Source organism: Phocoena sinus, chromosome X, assembly GCF_008692025.1.
Source record: "Phocoena sinus isolate mPhoSin1 chromosome X, mPhoSin1.pri, whole genome shotgun sequence".
NCBI lineage: Eukaryota > Metazoa > Chordata > Mammalia > Artiodactyla > Phocoenidae > Phocoena > Phocoena sinus.
In genome coordinates, this window is record NC_045784.1 from 67094222 (window position 1) to 67121055 (window position 26834).

General features: G+C 39.1%; 2 protein-coding genes across 2 annotated transcripts in view; both read left to right on the forward strand.

Annotated features, from left to right (window-relative positions):
* The first annotated feature begins 590 nt into the window (after nt 1–590).
* Nucleotides 591–26834, forward strand: part of LOC116747612 (putative P2Y purinoceptor 10) — a 207425-nt gene continuing 181181 nt past the window's right edge. Inside the window, 2 exon segments of the mRNA XM_032620020.1 lie at nt 591–700; nt 2025–2194. The gene's annotated coding sequence lies outside the window, so the exon portion shown is untranslated.
* Nucleotides 627–26760, forward strand: LOC116747613 (putative P2Y purinoceptor 10). The gene is made up of 2 exons (XM_032620021.1): nt 627–700; nt 25186–26760. The coding sequence occupies exon 2, from the start codon at nt 25235–25237 to the stop codon at nt 26219–26221; it is 987 nt and encodes a 328-aa protein (XP_032475912.1). The 5' UTR covers nt 627–700; nt 25186–25234; the 3' UTR covers nt 26222–26760.

Sequence of the window (26834 nt, forward strand, 5' to 3'; positions counted from 1 at the left end):
CTTCATAAGTTTATTGAAGGTAAAGTTTATTTTTCTATAGCTTTATCATTAAACTTTTTTAAACCCTCACAATTTAAACATAAGTCAAAATTATAAATAGTACCTTCCTAAATCTACATCATAATTAAAATTCCCAAAGTTCAATAAAATAATAAATCACAAGTTGAACAAACTCAATTTAAGAAAATGTAATGGGAGTTGGAGAATATTCTCTGACAGGTATTTTAGAGGTTTTCTCACTCTTTCTCTCTCAGGATTGAAGGAGTTGCAGTTCTTGTTCTTAGGTAAACTCTCTTCAGAGTTTGCCTCAGAATCCCATCCTGCCATAGAGCCTACTGGAATCTAATGAGATGGATAGGCATGTGGGTTGTAGTTGAAAGAAATAGGGTAAGAAACCGTGAAACCATGAGGAAGGCCAGTATACAGTCATTATTTGGTTTTGAACACCCTTTAGCTCTCTGCTCTTTGAATCTCTTTGCACGAATGAAGTAAAAACTAAATGAAACTTGAGGAATGTCTTCTGTTCAAGGGACTTACCTTTGGTCTGTGTAAATATGGTTTCTGTGGTGAGACACCAAATGCGCTCAACTTCCTTTTTCAACAACAAATTTGTCAGTTATCAGTAAGCTCCATGCCACCCAGACTTAGGCTTTTCTGCCCCAAGCTCCCTGCAAAGAAACAAGCTCAGCAAGGCTCCAGGGTAAGTTATAGCTTAATATGTGGGAATTGGTATAATTCCATGTGGGAAGATTGGTGGGGACAAGAAGATCTGGGACAGAGACAGATGTGAAACCAGTGTCCAAATTGAAAATGGTCCCTGGTTTCTTATTTCAGACTTATTACAGCAGGAGCAATCATGACTTCCCTTGAGTCTGACTAGAGTACAAAGTTAGGGTTAATGCCATCAGTCCCCACCATTATTCCAGGAGCATGGGGTTTGTGATGCAGCTCAGTCTTTGCTGAGGGTTCTTTGTTTCTTTATCAACAAGGGAAGATGGCACAAAGTGGTAAGAAAAGAGTATCGTTGGTGAGATTCATTGGGAAAGCTTGACCTATTCAGTCAGAAAAAGAGGATTTGGATTTCTGCTCTGTATAAATTATCTACTTGCTTACTGAAGGAACATTTTTATGTATAAGCTCCCTGCTTTGGTAAGTTTAACTTTCACAGATACAGCAACAGATAGTAAATTCTCAGGAGAGAAAGAAAGAAAGTCAGATCATAGATTTTGGAGCTGAAGGAGCTCTTAGAGATCCAAATCCCTCACCATACAAATGGGAAAACTGAGAGACAGTGAAATGAAGATATTTAAGATAACCCAGCTAGTTAACCGCAGAGCTAGAACTAGAACGTGTATCTTCTAAATTACGGTCCCTTTTTCCTACAGAAGCTGGTATCTCCCAGAGAATACTGTAAATATATTTATAACTGTGTTGGATTTTAGGTTAGGAAAGGAGAAAATATCCTAGATGACAAAATCTGTTGAAAAGATTTCAAAGTCTGTTCAGAGGCATTTCTAGATCCTTTGAAAGCTGCTTTTTCACCCAAGTTCAGACCTAATGGATAGCAGAGCCCAAAAAAGAGGCACCTATATTTTCAGTAATTATTGTTCTTATTACGTTGAGTGCTAGCAATCTCTCTGGTTCTGAGACAAGATAACTGAGTCAAAAGGAGACTTCCAGTTCGGTAATCCTTCAAGGTGGACTGTACCACAACAGTTGGTACCAGGATCATTTTGGATAGAATGATAACAAGCTTTATTGTGCTTTTTGGGTGGAGTAGTAGTCTCAGTCCCAAGGATCCTGCAAGTGGGAACACTTTTATTTTGGTTTTTCAAATGGACGTGGGACTCCTTGCCATTTCTATTAATTGAGGAGTTTATCCCTTAGCTGTGACACAGTAAAATTATTCACTGTTGAAAATATGTGATAGGTTGATATATCGAGGCTGAAAATAGCATGAACTATACTGAGAATCAAGTCATGCATTTGGGGTAATTATCTTTGGAATGGTTCCTTTTGAACAGAGGGCCTTCTTTGATCAAAGCAGTTCCTTTTTGGGCTCAACTGGAAAAGTTGTTGAGTGCAAGTTGTGCAGACTGCTCAAATCCTGGCAGTGGTGGAACACAAGGCTTCAAATGAGTAAGCATACTTCTGGATGGTTTTCGGTGGCTTTTCACACCTAGTTGTGTTTGAGGTAAGTCAGTTGATGTCCTAAGAAGCAGGGCAGTCTATGGACCTAATAAAGAGAACAGAGCTGTCTTTGTGAAACCATCTTTTCTACGTGTTCCAACAATCAGAGCAATGACTGGCAGGAAGTATATGCTTTATTTAAGACCTTCTGCTCAAGACGTCTCATATTTCAGGTCGGGATATTTTATATTTAATTGTTCATCTAGTATTGATTCACATGCATCACAGGCAGAATGATGAAGTATATGAACCAACACACAGAGAGACAGAAAGTTTTGGTTCTAGCTCAAGTTCTGTCAATGATTCAGTTTTGACCTTGGGCAAGTTGCTTTATTTTTCTGGGTCTCAGTAGCCTCACTTATAATAAGGGGGGAGGGGCTTGAAATAGATGGTCTTCAATTTCCTTCCTAGTAATACAAATGTTTGACTCTAGGCTCCTGGTGCCTGAGAAGAGCTGCATATCATGAAGTGGTAAATAATGGGACCATAGTAGGGAAATCTAACTACAGTGAACCTTCTGGAAATACAGTCTAGATCTCAAAGGGAACTCAGTAATCTTTGCTAAGGGCCATTATAATTCTTTCAGAGCAATGTCATCATGAGAGCTTCAACTTTTAGAGCACAGGCAAGTGTTTTGTAAATAATTTCCTTTTTTTTTCAAATGATAAGATGCAAACATACAAGGGAGCAAGTTCTGTAATCTGATTTCCACAATGACAGTGTCACTCAATCAGTATTTCTCAATCTTTTAAGTGCAAAGTTCCATTTGAAAAACATAAAAATTTCACTAAAAAGTTATTGTGGACTTGCTTAACTAGGAACCAGACCTTGGACTCCTAGAAAAACCTATCCCATAACATTGCCATTTTCCAAATACTGTAAGCCCAACAGCCAAAAAGATGTTTCAGATCTGCGCTTTCAGCAGTTTGTATTATATGGACAATAATTTTGATTTCCAAATATATTTACTGTAATAAGGAATTTTCTTTTCAAGTACCACATGTTTTCCACTTTTCTACTTTAAGAATTATTGCATTAGTCTTACTAAATATTTCTCACATCTATGCTTTTGGGGAGATTTTCTAAACTTAGAGAAGTACAGCATCCAAACAAAGGCTCATGGAGATTACTCTCTGTACAAGTAAAGTGGAAATGAACTGAGATTTATTTAACATATACAGTGTACCAGACATGAAAATAGATACATTTTCTACTTAAAGATGTACATTTTCTATTTAATCTTTACAATGATATATGTTGCAGGCACTATGATCCTAATTTTATAAATGAGGAGGCTGAAACCAAGAGATATGGAGTTTTTTCAGGCTAGACAGCTGATAAGTGAGTCAAGATATGAATCCAGGTCTGCCCAAAGAACACGATTCTTTCCATCTCCAAAATGCTGCCCCAAGTACAAAAATGATGAATAATTAGGTCTCCTTCTTACCTTATTAAAAATCCAGTAAAGATGCGTGCAGGGAAGTTCAATTCCAGCTCTAAGTTATTAGTTTGTGAATAGTCTAATTGCTTTAATTTATTTTAAGGGTAGAATAATTTTCACTTCTAATTTTTGGGAAAAATGTCTAGACTTGCAGAATGGATACAAAATTTTGTGTTCCTGACATCGAGCCAGGTTATTTACAGTTGATTTGAATTAATTCAGGAAATGGCAGAGTTCCAGATTCCAGTTGCTCTTCTTTGGCTGTGGTTATGAGTGATTGAATGAAGGACACCATGGTCATGGGTATAGGACTGGCTTGGATAATTCATGTGAGACTTCAGTGGTTTAAATAAGAAGAAAAAGGGGGAAAAAGACAAGTTACATTCCCAAATGGCCTGTAGATATATTCCCCTGGAGAGAGGGAAGGGCCTCCATCAGCAATATTTCTCTATTTAGTTTTCACTTCTCCTCCCAAGATGACAAGCCCACATACTGGCCCTATTATCAAAGAAAATAGGAGACACAAATTTGACAGACATGTTCATTTAGTGGTATTAGTGACTTAATGATGAGGGGTGAAAAGAGGGAGAGGACTAAGAGGGTAAAACTTTATAGAGTTGTACTAGGAAAAGAGCAGTTACTTTGATGTCAGAAGCCTATGTTCTACACTCTTCACTCTGCCACTTGCATAGTATTCAGGTAACTGTGATCACTTCTTGGAGTCTCAGTTTCCTGATCTGTAAAATGGGGATAATATTCTCTGACCTAATTTGTTCTATATATGGTGTACGATATGCATATATATATATACATTTAATAATGATTAACAGCAATTATAGATGTAATAATGATATGTAAAGTGTAAATCAGCAGGTAGGTTGAGATGGTGGTAGCTGTATCAATGATGGCAGTGGCAGTGCTGATGGTATTAGCTAGGGGTGGGGGTTTAGAGGAGCCAGGCCCATAACATCATGGCAAGTTAGATCAGAAGGTAATGAACATGATCAAGTTCATATTGTCTTATTTTGATAATGAGGGAATTGAAACCCACATAAGGGAAAGGGATTAGCAGGACAATACAAAGAGACAGAATTTGAATAGTTACTAGAATCCAAGTGTTTTAGCTCCAAATCCAGTGTTCTTTTTAAGAAATTCTACTGCTTGAGATTCCCCATCCTATCTGTTTTATTATATTCAGCTCACCACTCTTATAAATACATTGTTCCAATACTCTATCCATAGATCTATTATGGTTTGGGTTCATAGGCAAAACTCGTTAAAGATCCCTGGTTTTGATACTACCATACGCTGACACCTGGTGGGCAATCATTTGCCATATATGTATAGTCATAAAAGTGCTAGAAATAGAACCAAGATTATTAGCTTCTTCATCTTTGAAGAATTGTCTTATCCACAGAAATGTTACTTTAAGGTATTTCTGTGCTACAAATTGTTTGCAGAGAAGAATTTTAGCTGTCTCTGCTCATGAAGAGCCTCATTATGACTGAAATCATAATAGCTGTGACTTTGAGAAAGAAACTTTATCCTGCTGAGCCTTCATTTTCTGATATGTAAAGGGGTATAATAATAATTAACTCAGAGTTCTCTCAAAGATCAAAGATAATATATTAACAGCGCTTAGCTAAAAACTGACAGGATGCATGTGGAAACTTCTTGAACTTAGTATTTCACTGAAACTTAGGAGTCTGGTACAAATTCTGATGCTGCCATAAAATAAGTTCAGTTTGGCTGTAACTTTGTGAAAGCACAGCATTAAGCTAGTTGGTTGGGAAGTGAAGCTGCTTTTGGGTAGACATTATTGGTACCTATGATGTTCTTGGACTCAGTCATAGTATGAGTCATATTTAGTGACATGACATACCTTTGTGCTCTGAGGCAAAATTTAGTTATTTCCATAAAGTCAAGTGTTTAATGACAAAATTCTCACTTAACTTTATGGGATTCCTACTGGCTTTAAAATAAAAGGTTGGGATTACAGGCTTTGGAGCTTTTAGATTTGTTAGACTCCAACCTTATTATCCTTGCCTTGACCATATTTTCCTCAGTAACAAAGGGTGAAAAACTATTGCTGTTGTTCAGGAGAGTAGCTTATGGGAGAGACATTAGAAATAAAAATGCCTAAGGCTCTGCTAATATGTGCCTATTCTCCATAGTCTTACCTTTATAAACCAATGTGTATGAACTGAGATCCTACTACATGCCTAACCCTCTGCTAAACAAAATGAGGGATATAAAAGTGTAAGATACAGTCTTCCCTCATTGAGACTACATTCTTATAGTGTAGCCTAAAAGTCCAGTACAAATACAAAAAAGGAAGAAGTCAGAATAGGTTGCCCCATGCAAGGAAAAGATGACAGTTGAGATGCGATCTGGAGAGAGGAGTAAAATATTTACTTCTGAGATGGGATCCAGAAGAGAGGAGTTTGATGAAGTTTTAGTCATAATTTTTTTTTTTTTTTTTTTTTTGCGGTACGCGGGCCTTTCACTGTTGTGGCCTCTCCTGTTGTGGAGCACAGGCTCCAGATGCGCAGGCTCAGCGGCCATGGCTCACGGGCCTAGGCGCTCCGCGGCATGTGGGATCTTCCCTGACCGGGTCACGCACCTGTGTCCCCTGCATCGGCAGGCAGACTCTCAACCACTTGCGCCACCAGGGAAGCCCTAGTCATAATTGTATACCAATTTTCATTATCAGGAACATTCTTAAAGCTGCACACTGAAAGTGAATCTTGTTAGCTCGATCATGGTAGCTGATTTTCCTGCTCTGCTTATTAGATTAGAAGTCTATGCTGGTCATTCCCTTTAGGGTTTAGCTCCCATTACAGACCCCTATTTCAAGAAGAGGCATCTCTATGAAGGTACTGGCCTTTGATGTAGGCAGTGTGAACCCTGGATAGAGCACTGAACATTGGATAAACCAAGAGGCATTTACTTCTTTAAGGATGGTATTGGAGGCACTGGGAATTTAGCCCTCATTCTATCTGGGTGGTTCACAGTCATAGAGCTAGGAGCTCAAGTATATACTAAAGATATGGTATTTTCACAGGTTATAATTTTGCCTGGGTTGTATTTTCTGTGTGGTCCTGCTTAGCTGAGTTGGTTATGCAACACCAGTGAGGTTAAGTCTTTAGGATTAATCCCCACATGAGCCAGTTAACATCAATTTTTTTAATAGTGCTATATATTTAGCCTTGTTCTAGGGTGAGAGAGAGAGAGAGAGAGAGAGGGAGAGAACAAAATTTAGGGCATAACCCCTGACTTTACAAAGCTCACAGCCCAGTGTAGAGAGATTCATAAACAGATAAACAATAAAAAGAGTTGTCATAAGGCAGAATATTTGCCCAGTTAAAATATTTACTAAGCGATTATGTGCTAATTATTCTGCTAGGTTCTAGAGATTTAAAGATGAGTAAGACATGCTGTTTGGCTTCAAAAATGCTCATAGTTTAGTTAGAAATAAAGAGATATAAACGGAAACATTCTATAGCAGTGAGTGTATCATTAAAGCAATCCCTATGATGACATTGTAGCCCAGATATGCCTTTTTGATATATCATTTTGGCAGCAGAGTACAGAATAGATTTTAAGAGGGCAATCCTCAAAGCAGGTAGATCAGTTAAAGAGTGTTTTAATAATCCAGAGAGAGAGGAGGGAGAGAGAGTAGGAGAGGGAGAAAACTTGGTTGATTGAATGAGCGTGAAGGGATCTAGGATTATTTTAAGGCTTCTGGCTCTTGTAATTGGATAGATGGTGTGGATAAGTAAAAGATCAGGGAGTATGCTGAGTTTAGTTTTGAATATTTTTATTTTGCGACGCCTGGAAGACATTGAAATGGGAAATCTCCACTGAAAGTTAGACATATAGGTTTAATATCTGAGAGGAGGCCAACCCTGGACGTTGAGACATAAGAGTCATCTGGATATGGGTGGTAACAGAAGCCATGAAACTGGGTGATGTTACTTAGCATGAGGGCACTGAATAAGAAAAGAATATGCAGACCTTAGGAAAACAAACATTTAAAGGATGTGCAGAGATAAAAGAAACCATAAAGGAGACCCGGTATGAATGGATAGATAGTTAAGAGGAGACTCAAGAAAGAGTTGTGGCTTAGAAGCCAACAGAAGAGAGCATTTAAAAAACATGGAAACGATCAGACTGTCCAAGCTGGCAGAGAAGTCCTGCCTGATTTGGAAATGTGATGGTCACTTGTCACCTTTATTAAAGTAGTTTCAGTGATGTTGTAAAGGTATGCATGTCACCTTGGAATGCATTAAAGAATGTATATAAAATGAGGAAAATAAAACAGTCAGTGTCAAAAACTATTGTGAGACATTTATTTAAGAAGAGAAGGAAAATGACAAAGAGCTAGAATAAGATGCATTGACAAGAGAAGTATTATTTTGGGTGTTGGAGAGACTTGATGACAAATATCTAGCTGAGAGTGAAGGGCAACATGATGATCTAGGAGTGAAAGGGAACAGCTAATGAAAGAAGATCCTGAGAAAGATAAAAGGGATTAAGAGCATGGGAATTCATCTTGTGCAATAGGAAAGACAGCTGTGTTGGGAAGGATGCAGTTGTAGATAAGATTGTGTGGGTTGGGAGGGGACAATGGATGAAACTGAGTTGTTTCTCACCCAATAACCTCAATTTTCTTGTGATTTAAGAAGTAAGTTTCGGGCTTCCCTGGTGGCGAAGTGGTTGAGAGTCCGCCTGCCGATGCAGGGGACACGGGTTCGTGCCCCAGTCCGGGAAGATCCCACATGCCGCGGAGCGGCTGGGACCGTGAGCCATGGCCGCTGAGCCTGTGCGTCCGGAGCCTATGCTCCGCAACGGGAGAGGCCACAACAGTGAGAGGCCCGCGTACCACAAAAAAAAAAAAAACAAAAGAACAAAAAAAAGAAGTAAGTTTCTCCGGGCTTCCCTGGTGGCGCAGTGGTTGAGAGTCCGCCTGCTGATGCAGGGGACACGGGTTCATGCCCCGGTCCAGGAAGATCCCACATGCTGTGGAGCGGCTGGGCCTGTGAGCCGTGGCCGCTGAGCCTGTGCGTCTGGAGCCTGTGCTCCGCAACGGGAGAGGCCACAACAGTAAGAGGCCCACGTACCGCAAAAAAAAAAAAAAAAAAAAAAAGAAATAAGTTTCTCTGCTGAGAAAGTTGGGGGATGGGAGAACAGGAGAGAAGAAACTTTAGAAGAGTTGTGAAGGTGCTGCATAGTCAATAGGAGAAGAAACTAATCAGGCATGTGCAAAAAGAGGCTGGAGCAAAAAATCTTAGGCTGGAGATCATACACTTCTAGTTTTAGCATTTCAAATATATACTGGTATTTTTAATAGGATCATTCAGTTTGGATAGTAAAAAAGAAAATGGATTGTGGACTTGATCTGGGATTAAGACCTTGCCAGGCTGGTACGGCAGAAGAATCATGAGCAAAGAAGTTGAGGGTTCTTGTGTGAGAATAGTTAATTTGACCATTTAATGTAGTCTGTGTAAGGGAGGAAGTAAGATGAGGGTGGGTGCCAGATTGGCCCAGGAGAAATGGCGAGATTTAGAAATTTAAGGTCTCTGGGAGTGTCTGGTGCAAGCTAGCGTAGTGCAACTTGCAGTGAAGTTCAGTGATTTTAATGTTAGAGAAAGCAAACCATCTGAAGAGTCAGGAATTTATGAAGCTTGGCAGAGAGTACAAATTTGAAAAGTTCTGGAATAAGGAAGAGTTTACTTTTGACTCAGAGTGTCAAGAATAGTGAATACTGTGAGCTGCTAATCTGAAAGGGCTTTGGTACAGTACAAAACTGTGATATCCTTGTATAACATTTGACATGTTTTATAAATGAAGTTATCTTTGACTCCTCAAGCAGTCTCCCAAACTGATCAATTCCATATCTGACTTTTACTTGAAATTCTAATATTCATGCCATACCAGGTCAGAGCTTTTTTTTTACTTCCTTGACTGTTGGAATAGTAGGATGATCAATTATTCTGTTTGTCCTGGACTGTCACTGAAAATATTACATACTGGGACACCCTCAGTCCTAGGCAAACCTGGAGTGTTGGTCACCTTACAAACTCACAACTAATTTGGACTTCCTGTCTCTGGTCTCCCGATCCATCTTCCACACTGTTGCCAGAGTGGTCTTTCTAAGACACAAGTATAGTAATATCACATCTCTTCCCAGAATCCTTCAATATTTCCCCATAAAACCCTCCATGATCTAGCTGCATCTACCTTTTAAGTTGCTTTTCCCTTCCACTACCTTCTCCCACTCTAACCTCCTATTCCACCTTTCCCACCATCTCACCCTGTTTTCCAGCTGGTATAGAACACCTATTCTTCCTTTCTATGGGTCATTCATTTTTATACTTTGAGAACTTTGAATGCTCTTCATTCACCTCTGAAACTCTTTTTTCATCCCTTTTTCCTACAGCCTTCCCACTCCAGCTGCTTATTAAAAGTGAACTTATCTTTCAGGATGAGCTCTAAGACTCCTCTTCTGTGCAGGATTCATTTCTACTCTCACAGAAATTTCTTTGTTATCCCTTTCATGGCACATTTAAAAATCCATTATGGTTAGTTATTCTTATGTCATTTACTCCTTAAATGGCTATAAACTTCTTGAGGACGACAATCGTGTATTATTCTTCCTTGAAATTTCCCACCCCACTACACTATCTTCATCAATTTACATATCAAATACACATAAAGCAGAATGTCCCTTTGCTGGATAAAATTATGAATTGCTAAATCCCAGATGAATGGTATTGATAATACCAAGTTCAGCCTTTCTTGAAGAGATGGGACTTGACCACAGCTTTGAAGGGCAATTTAGATTTAAATACAATAGTGTATAATTCAGGCAAAGTAAGGTTAACTTTTATCTCCTCCCCAGCCACCATCAGCAGTTTGCTCTCTAACCCTGTCCCTGTAGTGACTAATAAAAGAATGCAGATAGCTTGACACAAGTGCCATCTTCTCTGGCTCGAGGTGATCTATCTCTCCTAATTTAATAGAAGCAGCCCAACATGGTTGAAAGAGCGTTAAGTAAGAGGCATACAAACCTGACTTCTGATCCTAGTTTCACCATATTTTAACCCTGTGACTTTGGACAGGGTACTGAGTTGTTCTTGAATGCATCTCTTTGTAAGCTAAACAATATGGTAGGGGTATTACTGATATCTGTCCTGCTTACCTCACAGAGATGATGCTGTGCCAACATGAGGATTTCTTATCACCTATGCCATTCACCTCAGTTCTTGTCATGCATTGGTTGTGATGTTGGAAATTAAAAAAAATATTTTCTCCACCAGACCAGAAGTTTCTCAGGGACAGAGATTATAGCAGATGATTCTATATTCTCCATAGAACCTAGCACAGAATTCATAGTATGATGCTTATTAAGTATATGTTGGTTGAGTGTTGGCCTCCAAGGCAGCCAGAGACCTCAAAAGGCCAAAGAAAAAAGTAAATACACAAGTTGTTTTCCTTTTATGCTTAATTTCCATGTGGAAAATTAAGCTCTGGGGACTACAGATGTTACCTCTCACTCTCGTTCCAAGTCCCACATGTAGGTAGGTAGGAAGCCATTTGCTGATGAGATGAGGCAGGTATATATTTCATTTGCAGAATGACAATCAACAAAAATAAAGGGTTGAGAAGCTTTTGGAAGCAGATCACAAGGACTACCCTCTCCCTGAGGTCTAGATAATAGTGTTGATGGTACTCTGAGATGTTGGGCTGTGCTGATATCTACCTACAGGATATGTCTGACCACCTCTGATTCTAAATTGAATATTTTGCTCTTTTCTCAGCCTTCTGAAGGCATGTTTTTTCTGAGTTGTAATGGGTAAGTGCAGCAAATATTGATGATAATAGCCCAAATCAGGAGACAACTTTTGAGGGAAATAACAAACAGCAGAAATATTGGGCTGGCCAAAAAGTTCGTTCGGGTTTTTCCATAAACTCTTACCCAATATATTAGTTGACATATCAGGGCTTGCATTTTTACTTAATGATTCCAAATAAGGACTTTAAACTATTTTGTATGCAATTGAATCCAATTATATCACTTTTCTTTAGGTGCTTCCTAAGTCACAGGCTAAGTCTTGGCTATATGGTCATAAACAGAATAGATCTTTTTATGGCACTAATAGAGCTAACAGCACAGTGAACGAAATAGTCAATAAAAACTGAGCAAACATCTACATTACAAGTATTGATGCTACGAAGAGAAATTGGACGGAGTGTGAGAGTATGTAATGCTATGTAGGATGGCCTAAATAATAGTGGCAGTGAAGATGTCTCTGACCTGCAAATTGAGGTTAAAGGAGACAGATATCTGAAAAAGAAGGAAGATAATTCCAGACAGAGGAAACAACGTGTGCAGATGTTTTTGTCAGGAGAAAAGCTTGGCTTGTTGTAGAAACTGAAAGCTTCTCAGTATAATTGAAACAGTAGTGAATGAGGAAAAGAATGGCATGAAGTGATGTTAAACGACACGGGAATGGCCTTCAAGCCATAGTGAGAAGTTTGGCCTTAATACAATAGAGAACGAACAAAGGATTTTAGACAGGAGAATGACAAGATATTTCAAAGAAAGAGCACTTAGGCCACAGTGGGGAAGAGGTTAGAAAGGGTTAAGAGGTGACACAGTCCCTGCCATCAAGGAGTGCAAAGTCTAGTTAAACAGAAAGACATGTTAGCAGAATTTCAGTGTGTGTGTAGTAAGTGCCATGACAGAGGTAAGGGAGTATGGAGACAAGCATGGGTTCCAATTCTTATATACCACCTCTACACTATGCAAGTTTTGTGACTTTGGCACAACTTATTTAACCTCTCTGGGTCTCAGTTTTCTCATTTGTAATATGGAAATAATCATTGAGTTGCTATAAGGATTAATGAGATAATATGTGCTTAGCTTGTAAATAGATGGAAGCTCTCAATAAGCAGTAGCCATAATTAATGTTAATGTTAGACACAGTATGGCGATGAACTGCAGGAGACAAGACTGGGGTGCCGGGAGTCCAGTGAGGCATCTTCTACAATAATCAAGAGGAATGATGACAGTGGCCTGGGTTAGAATGGCAACAGTGTAAGTGGAGATGGATTGGAGATAGATTTGAGAGATTTAAAGGAGACAGAATCACCTGGTTTCTGGTTAGATATGGGTGAAATACAGTGGTAGGAGTTGAATGAATTCCCAGTTTCTATCTGTAGTGTCTGGGAAGAGAGTCAAGGTGCAGAGAGAAAAGGGGAGCTTAGACTCAAGAGTGAATCACCAATCTTGTACCCTTTCCTGAGAGAGGAACCAAAAATATGTCTAGATTGAAGGGAAGAGAGACTAGTATCACAGAGGGCACGAACCAACCAGAAATAGTCAATAATAGAGCCAGAGCCAAAGAGAGAGACACAGAGACAGGAGCAGGGGCAGAGACTGAGAGAAGGAACATGTTCTGACTTTGGCCCTTCCATTCAGCCTTCTCCTGTTAGTGGCTTCTTTGGTTGTTCTCCATTCTAAAATTTCAGTAGTGTCACAGATTGTTAACAGGAAGCTAAATGTTCCCTGAGAGAGTTTATATTTTCACCCTACCCCAAAAAATTCCCCCAGTCTCCCATTACTATGGGGATTTTACATTTAATTGTCACCAGACATATTTGGGGAAAAACCCTTCCTACTTCCCCTTCAGTCTTGAGAAGAAAAAAGATTTTGGAAAGCAGGTCATGTAAGTCTCTAAACTTGAAATAAACTGAATTGCAGAAGCATAAGAAACCACAGAAACAAAATAAATTGTGAACATAATGCTGTTCTGGCCTAATAAGACCCTGTTATTTAGCACAGAGGTATGAAAACAACCTGTCCCATTAGTAAGTGAAATTTTCTGTACCAGTGAAGCAGAAACAAACATCCATGTTTGTAAAGTGCAGAAGTGGAAGTGTGAATTTGGTGGGTGTGAGCTGTTTTTAGTTCTTAGAACTGTAATGCACTTGATATAGCCTCCCTTGTTCTGTCACAAGCCTATGCATAGATAATAGATAATAGTAGAAACAGGATCAATACTGAAGTAATATGGAAATAATCACTGGGCTGCTATGAGGATTAATGAGATAATATGTGCAATAAAATGTGAGATAATATGTGAGATAAAAGTGGGTGGTAAGGAGGGTTGGGTGACATGTGTGGGGACAGATGTTTAGTTATATCCTGATGGCATAGCTAGAGTAATTCTAATGTTACAAGATCATAAGGTCCTACTATGGGGTTAGAAAGGTTCTGCCATAATGTGCCCTCCAGATATCACAATGATCCTCATTCTATTAAAAAGTCCCTCCTGAGCAGGGAGAGGCAAGTGGTATAATGGAAATAGCACAGACTTTGGAACAAGTCAGGCATGGTAGTAAATCATGGTAGTAAATGGGTAGTAAATCCCATTTTTACCATTTTTTAACTTTGTTATCTAAGATAATTTACTGAATCTCTCTGAACCTCAGTTTCTCATCTGCACTATAAGAGTAATAATAGTAACTTACGATGGTTGTGAGAATTGAATTATGTAATGCATGTGAAAAATTCCATTGCAGATTCTGGGGTACATCATTGATAGACCATTATAATTATTTCCTTTCGTTTCACCTGTGAGTACTCCTACCTTTGTTCTAAGTCATACATACACAAGCAAGATGACTGCATGACTCTTTAGGATATATCACAGATAGGTCAAATAGGGAGTATAAGAGGAGGGAAAATGAAAGTACTCTTTAGAGTAATGGTAGCTTATAAAGTTGACTCTCTTTTATCTGTGAATTAATCCTTTGTGGTTCTGTTCTTTTATCACATTTCTATTCCCTGGAGTAGACTTAGAATGATATAGGAAGTTATTCTGCTACTTATGAAGAGAATCTAAAATAGGCCACTCCTTTGTTTTTGTAAACATACTTAAAACAATACCAACAACAAAACTCCACTGAGAAAACCTCAGTACTTTTTTTTCCAATTCTAGCTCTAAAGGCAATAAACATTCCTGCAGTATGGACAGAAGCTATGTTTGTAAAATTTGTCTTTGAGAGGAAAACAAATGATGGACAGAAGGGTGTGTGTAAAGATTAACCACCTTTTTCCTCCTTTTTGAAGTCCAGATCTTTCATTTAGTAGATTTGTGGCCTTAATAAATCCCTCTCTGGGCCTTGCTTCTTCTACCTATATCATATGGTGGCTAAATTAAATGTTTTTTAAAGGTCCTCTTCAGTCCAAAATTCTACAAATAAAATAACAAGGTTGTTGCTGTCCTGCCATTCTTATTTGCAAACAGCCTGCATAAATCCACGGCCAGAATGTGAGAAGCCCTAAAAATTATTGTATATTCCCCATGTCTTACATATAATACACAATAAAAACTATACTAAAACATAAAATAAATTAAGGAAGTCCAAAAAACTTTCTCATTATGATGAATAATGAAAAAAATATTAAATCTTAAATTGTTTCAGAAAAATGATTTTGGTGGCCTATTTTGCTGGTACCTTAATCAATGTTCACTGTGGCTGTTGGATAATCTGCCAAGACATGATGTCACACCAGTACAGAATTCCCCTTAGATAGAGAATAGGTCTCTTCCCTTCCCAATCACATAAGGGAAAATATCCTGGTTCAGCTTCTAAATCCATATATTACAGAAAATTTTCATGTAAATTTGGAATGAAACCTAAGCTAAGAGAAAGAGAGAAAATGCATGAAAACCACCAGCTATTGTGATAGAATAATAAGGAGGTAATACTCCCAAGCCCTGAAAATCAACCAGGACACTGGTAATGCAGGCTAAAGGAGGCAGATCTGTTTTCCAGGTGCTGTGATGCCAAGTTAGGAAGTCAGGACTCAGTGAGCAAGGTGGCAGACAGAGGAGAGGCAAGAAGACCTGAACAACAAGACTGGATTTCTACCATTGCAATTGGGAAGTAGTGAACAGTGGTCATCCCAACCAGAGCTTGAGGCAAGAGAAGTCTTGATACAAAAGAAACAGACTTAAATATCACATTCTTTTTCTGTGGTTAGAAAAACCGATGGAATATTTCAGGACTTCCTTACCTGCAAGACACATCTTTGACAATCTGGTAGGGTAAGGCAGTTGGATGACAATTCCATGGTTCTCTAACTGATTCACTGGGTGACCTTGGATCAATAGTATATCTTCCTTGAGCATCTTATTCTTCATCTGTAAACAAATCCCTTCTAATTTTAATATCCTATGACTCTGTAGGTATAAAAACATATCTGGTGACACCTCATCATAGTTTTGATTTGCTTTTCTCTAATAATTAATGATGTTGAGCATCTTTTCATATGCTTGTTGGACATCTGTATGTCTTCTTGGAGAAATGTCTGTTTAGATATTCTGCCCATTTCTTGATTGTTTTTTTTTTTTAAATTAAGCTGTACAAGCTGTTTGTGTATTTTGGAAATTAAGCCCTTGTCAATTGCATTGTTTGCAAATAATTTCTCTCATTCAATAGGTTGTCTTTGTGTCTTGTTGATGGTTTCCTTTGCTGTGCAAAAGCTTTTAAATCTAATAAGGTCCACCTTGTTTGCTTCTGTTTCCATTACTCTAGTAGATGGATTTTTAAAAAAAAACTATTGCTGTGATTTATGTCAAAGAATGTTTTCCTATGTTTTCCTCTAGGAGTTTTATAGTATCTGCTCTTACATTTATATCTTTAATCAATTTTGAGTTTATTTTTGTGTATGGTGTTAGAGAATGTTCTAATTTCATTCTTTTACCTGTAGCTGTCCAGTTTTCCCAGCACCACTTATTAAAGGGATTGTCTTTCCTCCATTGTATATTCTTGTCTCCTTCATCATTAGATTAATTGACCATAAGTGTGTGGGTTCATTTGTGGGCTTTCTATAATGTTCCATTGATCTATATGTTTTTTGTGCCAGTATCATACTGTTTGATTACTGTAACTTTGCAGCATAGTCTAAAATCAATGAGTATGATTCCTCCAGCACCTTACGTTTTCGTTTTTTTTTAACATCTTTATTGGCGTATAATAGCTTTACAAATGTGTGTTAGTTTCTGCTTTATAACAGTGAATCAGTTATACACATCCATATGTTCCCATATCTCTTCCCTCTTGCATCTCCCTCCCTCCCACCCTCCCTATCCCACCCATCTAGGTGGTCACAGAGCACCGAGATGATCTCCCTGTGCTATGCAGCTGCTTCCCACTAGCTATCTATTTTACGCTTGGTAGTATATATATGTCCATGCCACTCTCTCACTTTGTCACAGCTTACCCTTCCCCCTCCCCATATCCTCAAGTCCATTCTCTAGTAGGTCTCACTCTTTATTCCTATCTTGCCCCTAGGTACTTCATGAAATTTTTTTTCTTAGATTCCATATATAAGTGTCAGCATATGGTATTTGTTTTTCTCTTTCGGACTTACTTCACTCTGTATGACAGACTCTAGGTCCATCCACCTCACTACAAATAACTCAACCTCGTTTCTTTTTATGGCTGAGTAATATTTCATTCTATATATGTGCCACATCTTCTTTATCCATTCATCTGTTGATGGACACTTAGGTTGCTTCCATGTCCTGGCTATTGTAAATAGAGCTCCAAAGAACATTCTGGTACATGAGTCTTTTTTTTTTTTTTCGGTACGCAGGCCTCTCACTGCTGTGGCCTCTCCCGTTGTGGAGCACAGGCTCTGGATGTGCAGGTGTAGCGGGCACGGCTCACGGGACAGGCCACTCTGTGGCATGTGGGATCCTCCTGGACCAGGGCACGAACCAGTGTCACCTGCATTGGCACGCAGACCGCCAACCACTGCGCCACCAGGGAAGCACAGTATATGACTCTTTTTCAATTATGGTTTTCTTAGTGTACATGCCCTGAAGTGGGATTGCTGGGTTGTATGGTAGTTCTATTGTTAGCTTTTAAGGAGCTTCCATTCTGTTCTCCATAGTGGCTGTATCAATTTACATTCCCACCAACAGTGCAAGACGGTTCCCTTTTCTCCACACCCTCTCCAGCATTTATTGTTTCTAGATTTTTTGATGATGGCCATTTTGACCAGTGTGAGATGATATCTCATTGTACTTTTGATTTGTATTTCTCTAATGATTAATGTTGTTGAGCATTCTTTCATGTGTTTGCTGGCAATCTGTATATCTTATTTGGAGAAATGTCTATTTAGGTCTTCTGCCCATTTTTGCATCGGGTTGTTTGTTGTTTTGATATTGAGCTTCATGAGCTGCTTGTAAATTTTGGAGGTTAATCCTTTGTCAGTTGCTACATTTGCAAATATTTTCTCCCACTCTGAGGGTTGTCTTTTGGTCTTGTTTATGGTTTCCTTTGCTGTGCAAAAGCTTTGAAGTTTCATTAGGTCCCATTTGTTTATTTTTGTCTTTATTTCCATTTCTCTAGGAGGTGGGTCAAAAAGGATCTTGCTGTGATTTATGTCATAGAGTGTTCTGCCTATGTTTTCCTCTAAGAGTTTGATAGTGTCTGGCCTTACATTTGGGTCTTTAATCCATTTTGAGTTTACTTTTGTGTATGGTGTTAGAGAGTGTTCTAATTTCATACTTTTACATATACCTGTCCAGTTTTCCCAGCAACACTTATTGAAGAGGCTGTCTTTTCTACACTGTATATTCTTGCCTCCTTTATCAAAGATAAGGTGACCATATGTGCATGGGTTTATCTCTGAGCTTTCTATCCTGTTCCATTGATCTGTGTTTCTGTTTTTGTTCCAGTACCATACTGTCTTGATTACTATAGCTTTGTAGTATAGTCTGAAGTCAGGGAGCCTGATTCCTCCAGTTCCATTTTTCTTTCTCAAGATTGCTTTGGCTATTTGCGGTTTTTTGTGTTTCCATACAAATTGTGAAATTTTTTGTTCTAGTTCTGTGAAAAATGCCAGTGGAATTTTGTTAGGGATTGCATTGAATCTGTATATTGCTTTGGGTATTCGAGTCATTTTCACAATGTTGATTCTTCCAATCCAAGAACATGGTATATCTCTCCATCTATTTTTATCATCTTTAATTTTTTTCATCAGTGTCTTATAATTTTCTGCATACAGGTCTTTTGTCTCCTTAGGTAGGTGTATGCCTAGATATTTTATTCTTTTTGTTGCAATGGTAAATGGGAGTGTTTCCTTAACTTCATCTTCAGATTTTTCATCATTAGTGTATAGGAATGCAAGAGATATCTGTGAATAAATATTGTATCCTGCTACTTTACCAAATTCATTGATTAGCTCTAGCAGTTTTCTGGTAGCATCTTTTGGAATCTGTATGTTTAGTATCATGTCATTCGCAAACACTGCGAGTTTACCTCTTCTTTTCTGATTTGGATTCCTTTTATTTCTTTTTCTTCTCTGATTGCTCTGGCTAAAACCTCCAAAACTATGTTGAATAAGAGTGGTGAGAGTGGCCAACCTTGTCTTGTTCCTGATCTTAGTGGAAAAGTTTTCAGTTTTTCACCATTGAGGACAATGTTAGCTGTGGGTTTGTCATATATGGCCTTTATTATGTTGAGGAAAGTTCCCTCTATGCCTACTTCCTGGCGGGTATTTATCATAAATTGGTGTTGAATTTTTTCTAAAGCTTTTTCTGCATCTATTGATATGATCATATTGTTTTTCTCCCTCAATTTTTTAATATGGTGTATCACATTCATTGATTTGCGTATATTGAAGAATCCTTCCATTCCTGTGATAAACCCCACTAAATCATGGTGTATGATCCTTTTAATGTGCTGTTGGATTCTGTTTGCTAGCATTTTGTGGAGTATTTTTGCATCTAGGTTCATCAGTGATATTGGCCTGTAGTTTTCTTTCTTTGTGACTTCTTTGTTTTGTTTTGGTATCAGGGTGATGGTGGCCTCTTAGAATGAGTTTGGGAGTGTTCCTCCCTCTGCTGTATTTTGGAACATTTGGGAAGGATAGGTGTTAGCTCTTCTCTAAATGTTTGTTAGAATTCGCCTGTGAATCCATCTGGTTCTGGGCTTCTGTTTGTTGGAAGATTTTTAATCACAGTTTTAATTTCACTGTTTGTGATTGAACTCTTCATATTTTCTATCTCTTCTTTTTTTTTTTTTTTTTTTTTTTTTTTTTTGGTACGCGGGCCTCTCTCTGCTGTGGCCTCTCCCGTTGCGGAGCACAGGCTCCGGACGCGCAGGCCCAGCCGCTCCGCGGCATGTGGGATCCTCCCGGACCGGGGCGCGAACCCGAGTCCCCTGCATCGGCAGGCGGACTCTCAACCGCTGCGCCACCAGGGAAGCCCCCATCTCTTCTTGATTCAGTCTTGGTAAGTTGGGCATTTCTAAGAATTTGTCCATTTCTTCCACAGTGTCCATTTTATTGGTATAGAGTTGCTTGTAGTAATCTCTCATGATCCTTTGTACCTCTGTAGTGTAAGTTGTCACTTCTTGTTCATTTCTAATTCTATTGATTTGATTCTTCTCCCTTTTTTCCTTGATGATTCTGGCTAATGGTTTATCAATTTTGTTTATCTTCTCAGAGAACCAGCTTTTAGTTTTATTGATCTTTGCTATCATTTCCTTCATTTCTTTTTCTTTTAGTTTTGATCTGATCTTTAGGATTTGTTTCCTTCTGCTAACATTGGGGCTTCTTTTTCTTTTTTCTCTAGTTGCTTTCGGTGTAAGGTTAGGTTGTTTATTTGAGATGTTTCTTGTTTCTTAAGGTAGGATTGTATTGCTATAAACTTCCCTCTTAGAATTGCTTTTGTAGCATCCCAAAGGTTTTGGGTCCTCGTGTTTTAATTCTAATTTGTTTCTAGGCATTTTTTGATTTTCTGTTTGATTTCTTTAATGATCTGTTGGTTATTAAGTAGTGTATTGTTTAGCCTCCATGTGTTTGTATTTTTTACAGATGTTTTCCTGTAATTTATATCTAGTCTCATAGCACTGTGATCAGAAAAGACACTTGATTTGATTTCAATTTCTTAAATTTACCAAGGCTTGGTTTGTGACCCAAGATATGATCTATCCTGGAGAATGTTCCATGAGCACTTGAGAAGAATGTGTATTCTGTTGTGTTTGGATGGAATGTCTTATAAATATCAATCGAGTCCATCTTGTTTAATGTGTCATTTAACCCTTGTGTTTCCTTATTTATTTTCATTTTGGATGATCTGTCCACTGGTGAAAGTGGGGTGTTGAAATCCCCTACTATGAATGTGTTACTTTCGATTTCCCCTTTTATAGCTGTTAGTATTTGCCTTATGTGTTGAGGTGCTCCTATGTTGGGTGCATAAATATTATAATTGCTATATCTTCTTCTTGGGTCGATCCTTTGATCATTATGTAGTGTGCTTCATTGTCTGTTGTAATAGTCTTTATTTTAAAGTCTATTTTGTCTGATATGAGAACTGCTGCTCCAGCTTTCTTTTGATTTCCATTTGCATGGAATAACATTTTCCATCCCCTCAATTTCAGTCTGTATGTTTTCTTAGGTGTGAAGTGGGTCTCTTGTAGACAGCATATATATGGGTCTTGTTTTTGGATCCATTCAGCTAATCTGTGTCTTTTGGTGGGAGCATTTAATCCATTTACATTTAAGGTAGTTATCGATATGTATGTTCCTATTACCATTTTCTTAATGTTTTGGGTTTGTTATTTTAGGTCTTTTCCTCCTCTTCTGTTTCCTGCCTAGAGAAGTTCCTTTAGCATTTGTTGTAATGCTAGTTTGGAGGTGCTGAATTCTCTTCCTTTTTGCTTGTCTGTAAAGTTTTTAATTTTTCCATCAAATCTGAATGAGATCCTTGCTGGGTAGGATCCTACAATCTTGCTGGGTAGGATCCTACAATCTTTGTTGTAGGTTTTTCTCCTTCATCACTTTAAATATGTCCTGCCACTCCATCCTGGCTTGCAGAGTTCCTGCTGAAAGATCAGCTGTTAACCTTATGGGATCCCTTTGTGTGTTATTTGCTGTTTTTCCCTTACTGCTTTTAATATGTTTTCTTTGTATTTAATTTTTGATGATTTGATTAATATATGTCTTGGCCTGTTTCCCCTTGTATTTATCCTGTTGGGACTCTCTGTGCTTCCTGGACTTGATTTACTATTTCCTTTCCCATATTAGAGAAATTTTCAATGGTAATCTCTTCAAATATTTTCTCAGTCCCTTTCTTTTTCTCTTCTTCTTCTGGAAGCCCTATTATTCTAATGTTGGTGCTTTTAATGTTGTCCCAGAGGTCCCTGAGACTGTCCTCAATTCTTTTCATTATTTTTTCTTTTTTCTGCTCTTCAGTAGTTATTTCCACTATTTTATCTTCCAGATCACTTATCCGTTCTTCTGCCTCAGTTATTCTGCTATTGATCCCTTCTAGAGAATTTTTAATTTCATTTATTGTGTTATTCATCACTGTTTTTTTGCTCTTTACTTCTTCTAGGTCCTTGTTAAACGTTTCTTGTATTTTCTCTGTTCTATTTTCAAGATTATGGATTATCTTTATTAACATTATATTGAATGCTTTTTCAGGTAGACTGCCTATTTCCTCTTCATTTTTTAGATCTGGTGGGTTTTTACCTTGCTCCTTCATTTGCTGTGTGTTTTTCTGTCTTCTCATTTTGCTTAAATTACTGTGTTTGGGGTCTCCTTTTCTCAGCCTGCAGGTTCGTAGTTCCCGTTGTTTATGGTGTCTGTCCCCAGTGGCTAAGGTTTGTTCAGTGGGTTGTTTAGGCTTCCTGGTGGAGGGGACTTGTGCCTGTGTTCTGGTGGATGGGCCTGGATCTTGTCTTTCTGGTGAGCAGGTCCACATCTGGTGGTGTGTTTTGGGGTGTCTGTGGCATTATTATGATTTTACGCAGCCTCTCTGCTAATGGATGTGGTTGTGTTCTTGTCTTCCTAGTTGTTTGGTATAGGGTGTCCAGCACTGTAGTTTTCTGGTTGTTGAGTGAAGCTGGGTCTTTGTGTTTAGATAAAAGTCTCTGGGAGATTTTATTGTTTAATATTACATGGAGCTGGGAGGTCCCTTGTGGATCAGTGTCCTGATCTTGTCTCTCCCTCCTCAGAGGCACAGCCCTCATGCATGTCTGGAACACCAAGAGCCTTTCATCCACATGGCTTTGAGTAAAAGGGATAAAATTTAGAGAGAAAGACAGAAACAAGATAAAATACAATAAAATAATGTAAAATACAATAAAATAAAGTTATTAAAATAAAACAAAATTAAGAAAAAAAATTTTAAGTAATAATAATAAAAAACCATAATGAACAGACAGGACCCTAGGAAAAATGGTAAAAGTAAATCTATAGAGACAAAATCACACACAGAAGCATACACATACACACCCACGTAAAGAGAAGAAAAAAAATTATATATCTCTTTGCTCACAATGTCCACTTCCTCAATTTGGGATCATTCGTTGTCCATTCAGGTATTCCACAGATGCAGGGTACATCAAGTTTATTGTGGAGGTTTAATCCTCTGCTCCTGGGGCTGCTGGGGGAACTTTCTCTTCTTTGTTCGCATAGATCCCGGGGTTCATCTTTGGATTTGGCCCCACCTCTGTGTGTAGGTCGCCCGAGGGCATCTGTTCTTCACTGAGACAGGACAGGGTTAAAGGAGCAGCTGATTCGGGGGCTCTGGCTCACTCAGCCCGGGGCTAGATATCGGTACGGATGCAGAGAGGGCCTGCGGTGGCAGAGGCCAGTGTGACATTGCACCAGCCTGAGGCACATCGTGTGTTCTCCTGGGGAAGTTGTCCCTGGATCACAGGACCCTGGCAGTTGCAGGCTGCACAGGTTCCCATGAGGGGAGGCGTGGATAGTGACCTGTGTTCGCACACAGTCTTCTTGGTGGCTGCAGCAGCAGCCTTAGCATCCCATGCCCGTCTCTGGGATCCGCGCTGATAGCCACGACTCGTGCCTGTCTCTGGAGCTCCTTTAAGCAGCGTTCTTAATCCCCTCTCCTCGCGCACCGGGAAACAAATAGGCAAGAAAAAGTCTCTTGTCTCTTCGGCAGTCCAGACTTCTTCCCAGACTCCCTCCAGGCTAGTCGTGGTGCACTAACCCCTTCAGGCTGTGTTCACGCCACCAACCCCAGTCCTCTCCTGGGATCTGACCGAAGCCCGAGCCTCAGCTACCAGCCCTCGCCTGCCCCAGCGGTGAGCAGACAAGCCTCTCGGGCTGGTGAGTGCTGGTCGGCACCTATCCTCTGTGCAGGAATCTGTCTGCTTTGCCCTTCTGACCCCTGTTGCTGCGTGTCCTCCGTGGCTCCAAAGCTCCCCCCCCACCGTTACCCGCAGTCTCCTCCTGTGAAGGGGCCTCCTAGTGTGTGGAAACCTTTCCTCCTGCACAGCTCCCTCCCACTGATGCAGGTCCCATCCCTATTCTTTTGTCTTTGTTTTTATCTTTTGTGCTACCCAGGTACGTGGGTGAGTTTCTTGCCTTTTGGGAGGTCTGAGGTCTTCTGTCAGTGTTCAGTAGGTGTTCTGTAGGAGCTCTTCTACATGTAGATGTATTTCTGATGTATTTGTGGAGAGGAAGGTGATCTCTGCATCTTACTCTTCCACCATCTTGAAGCTCCTCCTCCAGCACATTTCTTTCTCAAGATTGTTTGGCTATTCTGAGTCGTTTGTGTTTCTGTGAGGTCTCACCTCACACTGGTCACAATGGTTATCATCAAAAAGTCTACAAATAATAAATATTGGAGAGGGCATAGAGAAAAGGGAACCCTCCTACACTGTAGGTGGGAATGTAAATTGGTACACCCACTATGGAGAACAGTATTCAGGTTCCTTAAGAAAACCAAAAATGGTTATCATATGATCCAGCAATCCCACTTCTGAGCATATATCCAGAAAAGCCAAAAACTCTAATTCAAAAAGGTACATACACCCCAATGTTCATAGCAGCACTATTTACAAAAGCCAATACATGGGAGCAACCTAAGTGTCTATTTACAGATGAATGGGTGAAGATGTGGTTGTGTGTGTATATATATATATATATATATAGTTTTGTGTGTGTGTGTATATATATATATATATACATATATATATAAATCTTACTCAGCCATAAAAAGAATGAAATAATGCCATTTGTAGCAACATGCATGGACCTAGAGATTATCATACTGAGTGACGTAAGTCAGACGGAGAAAACCAAATATGATATGATATCACTTCCATGTAGAATCCAGAACAATGGTACAAATGAACTTATTTACAAAACAGAAATACACTCACAGACATAGAAAACAAACTTACAGTTAAAAGAGGGGAAAGGGAGAGAGGGATAAATTAGGAATTTGAGATTAAGGGGTACACACTACTGTATACAAAATAGATTTAAAAAAAGGACCTACTGTGTAGCACAGGGAACTATATTCAATATCTTGTAATATCCTGTAATGGAAAAGAATCTGGTATAACTTAATCACTTTGCTGTACACCTGAAACTTTGTAAATCAACTATATTTCAATTTAAAAAATTCTGGGTGTCAGCTAAAGTACTGGTTAACCATTATACCCTTTTTCTTTCTTTCTTTCTTTTTTTTTTTTTTTTTGGGCAGGGATCATAACTTCACGGCTTACCTTGATGAATATACTGAAATATTCAAGATGGGCAGCAACAGTACCAGCAATGCTGAGACTCACTGCAATGTCACTAATTTGACATTTCAATACTCCCTCTATGCCACCACCTACATCCTCATATTCATCCCTGGTCTACTGGCCAACAGTGCAGCCTTGTGGGTTCTGTGCCGCTTCATCAGCAAGAAAAATAAAGCCATCATTTTCATGATCAACCTCTCTGTGGCTGACCTTGCTCATGTGCTGTCCTTACCCCTCCGGATTTACTATTACATCAGCCACCACTGGCCTTTCCAGAGGGCCCTTTGCCTGCTGTGCTTCTACCTAAAGTATCTCAACATGTATGCCAGCATTTGTTTCCTGACATGCATCAGCCTTCAGAGGTGCTTCTTTCTCCTCAAGCCTTTCAGGGCCAGAGACTGGAAGCGTAGGTATGATGTGGGCATCAGTGCTGCCGTCTGGGTCATCGTGGGGACTGCCTGTTTGCCATTTCCCATCATAAGAAGCACAGACTTAGCCAACAACACTGAGTCCTGCTTTGCTGATCTTGGTTACAGGAAAATGAATGCAATGGCTTTGGTTGGGATGATTACAGCTGCTGAGCTGGCAGGATTTGTGATCCCAGTAGTCATCATTGCATGGTGTACCTGGAAAACCACTATATCCTTGCGACAACCACCAGTGGCTTTCCAGGGAATCAGTGAGAGGCAGAAAGCACTGCGGATGGTTTACATGTGTGCTGCAGTCTTCTTCATCTGTTTCACTCCCTATCATATTAACTTTATTTTTTACACCATGGTAAAGGAAACCATCATTAGCAGTTGTCCCATTGTCCAAAGCTCACTGTATTTCCACCCTTTTTGTCTATGCCTTGCAAGTCTCTGCTGCCTTTTGGATCCAATTCTCTACTACTTCATGGCTTCAGAGTTTCGTGACCAACTATCCCGCCATGGCAGCTCCGTGACTCGTTCCCACCTAATGAGCAGGGAGAGTGGTTCATCAATGATTGGTTAAAAATAAAATAACTCTTTGATTATGGCTTTGTTTAACTACGTTTCCTGGCTTTTTCCAAAAGTGAAAATGACCAGCCAGACAATTTTGTTAATTGAACTTTGGGAACAAAAGAAATAGTTGTGCTCACAGGGTTGTGATGGTGGAGGGAGAGTGTGAAAAATGAGGGAGAGGAAGGGAAGATGGGAGTTGTATGTTTCCTCTTTGAAATTCAAGGCACTTTCTTACTTAAGAGATCTAGATCAAGGCTTTACAGATGTTTTAAACAAATGGAAATTGGATATTTTATCTTAAACCTTTCTTTATTAAATGTGATGTTGTTAATGATAAAATAAATGCATGAATCTTTTCCAGAATGTAAAAACAAATCTCTTTCATACGAAGACCATTATTTGTGAATGAGAGCAAAAACATCTTCAGTCTTTCTAAGGTATAAATGCACAGGCAAGGGGGTGTGAATGTTGAAGCAACATGTGCATCAATTTTAGGACACAAACCTCTTATTGAATAAAGGGCATGGGAATTTGTTCATTCATTGAAAATATGTTGGATGTCTATTGTATTCTGGGTTACCACTTTCCTGGGTACTTCCACATATAGCATCTTATCTAGCTCT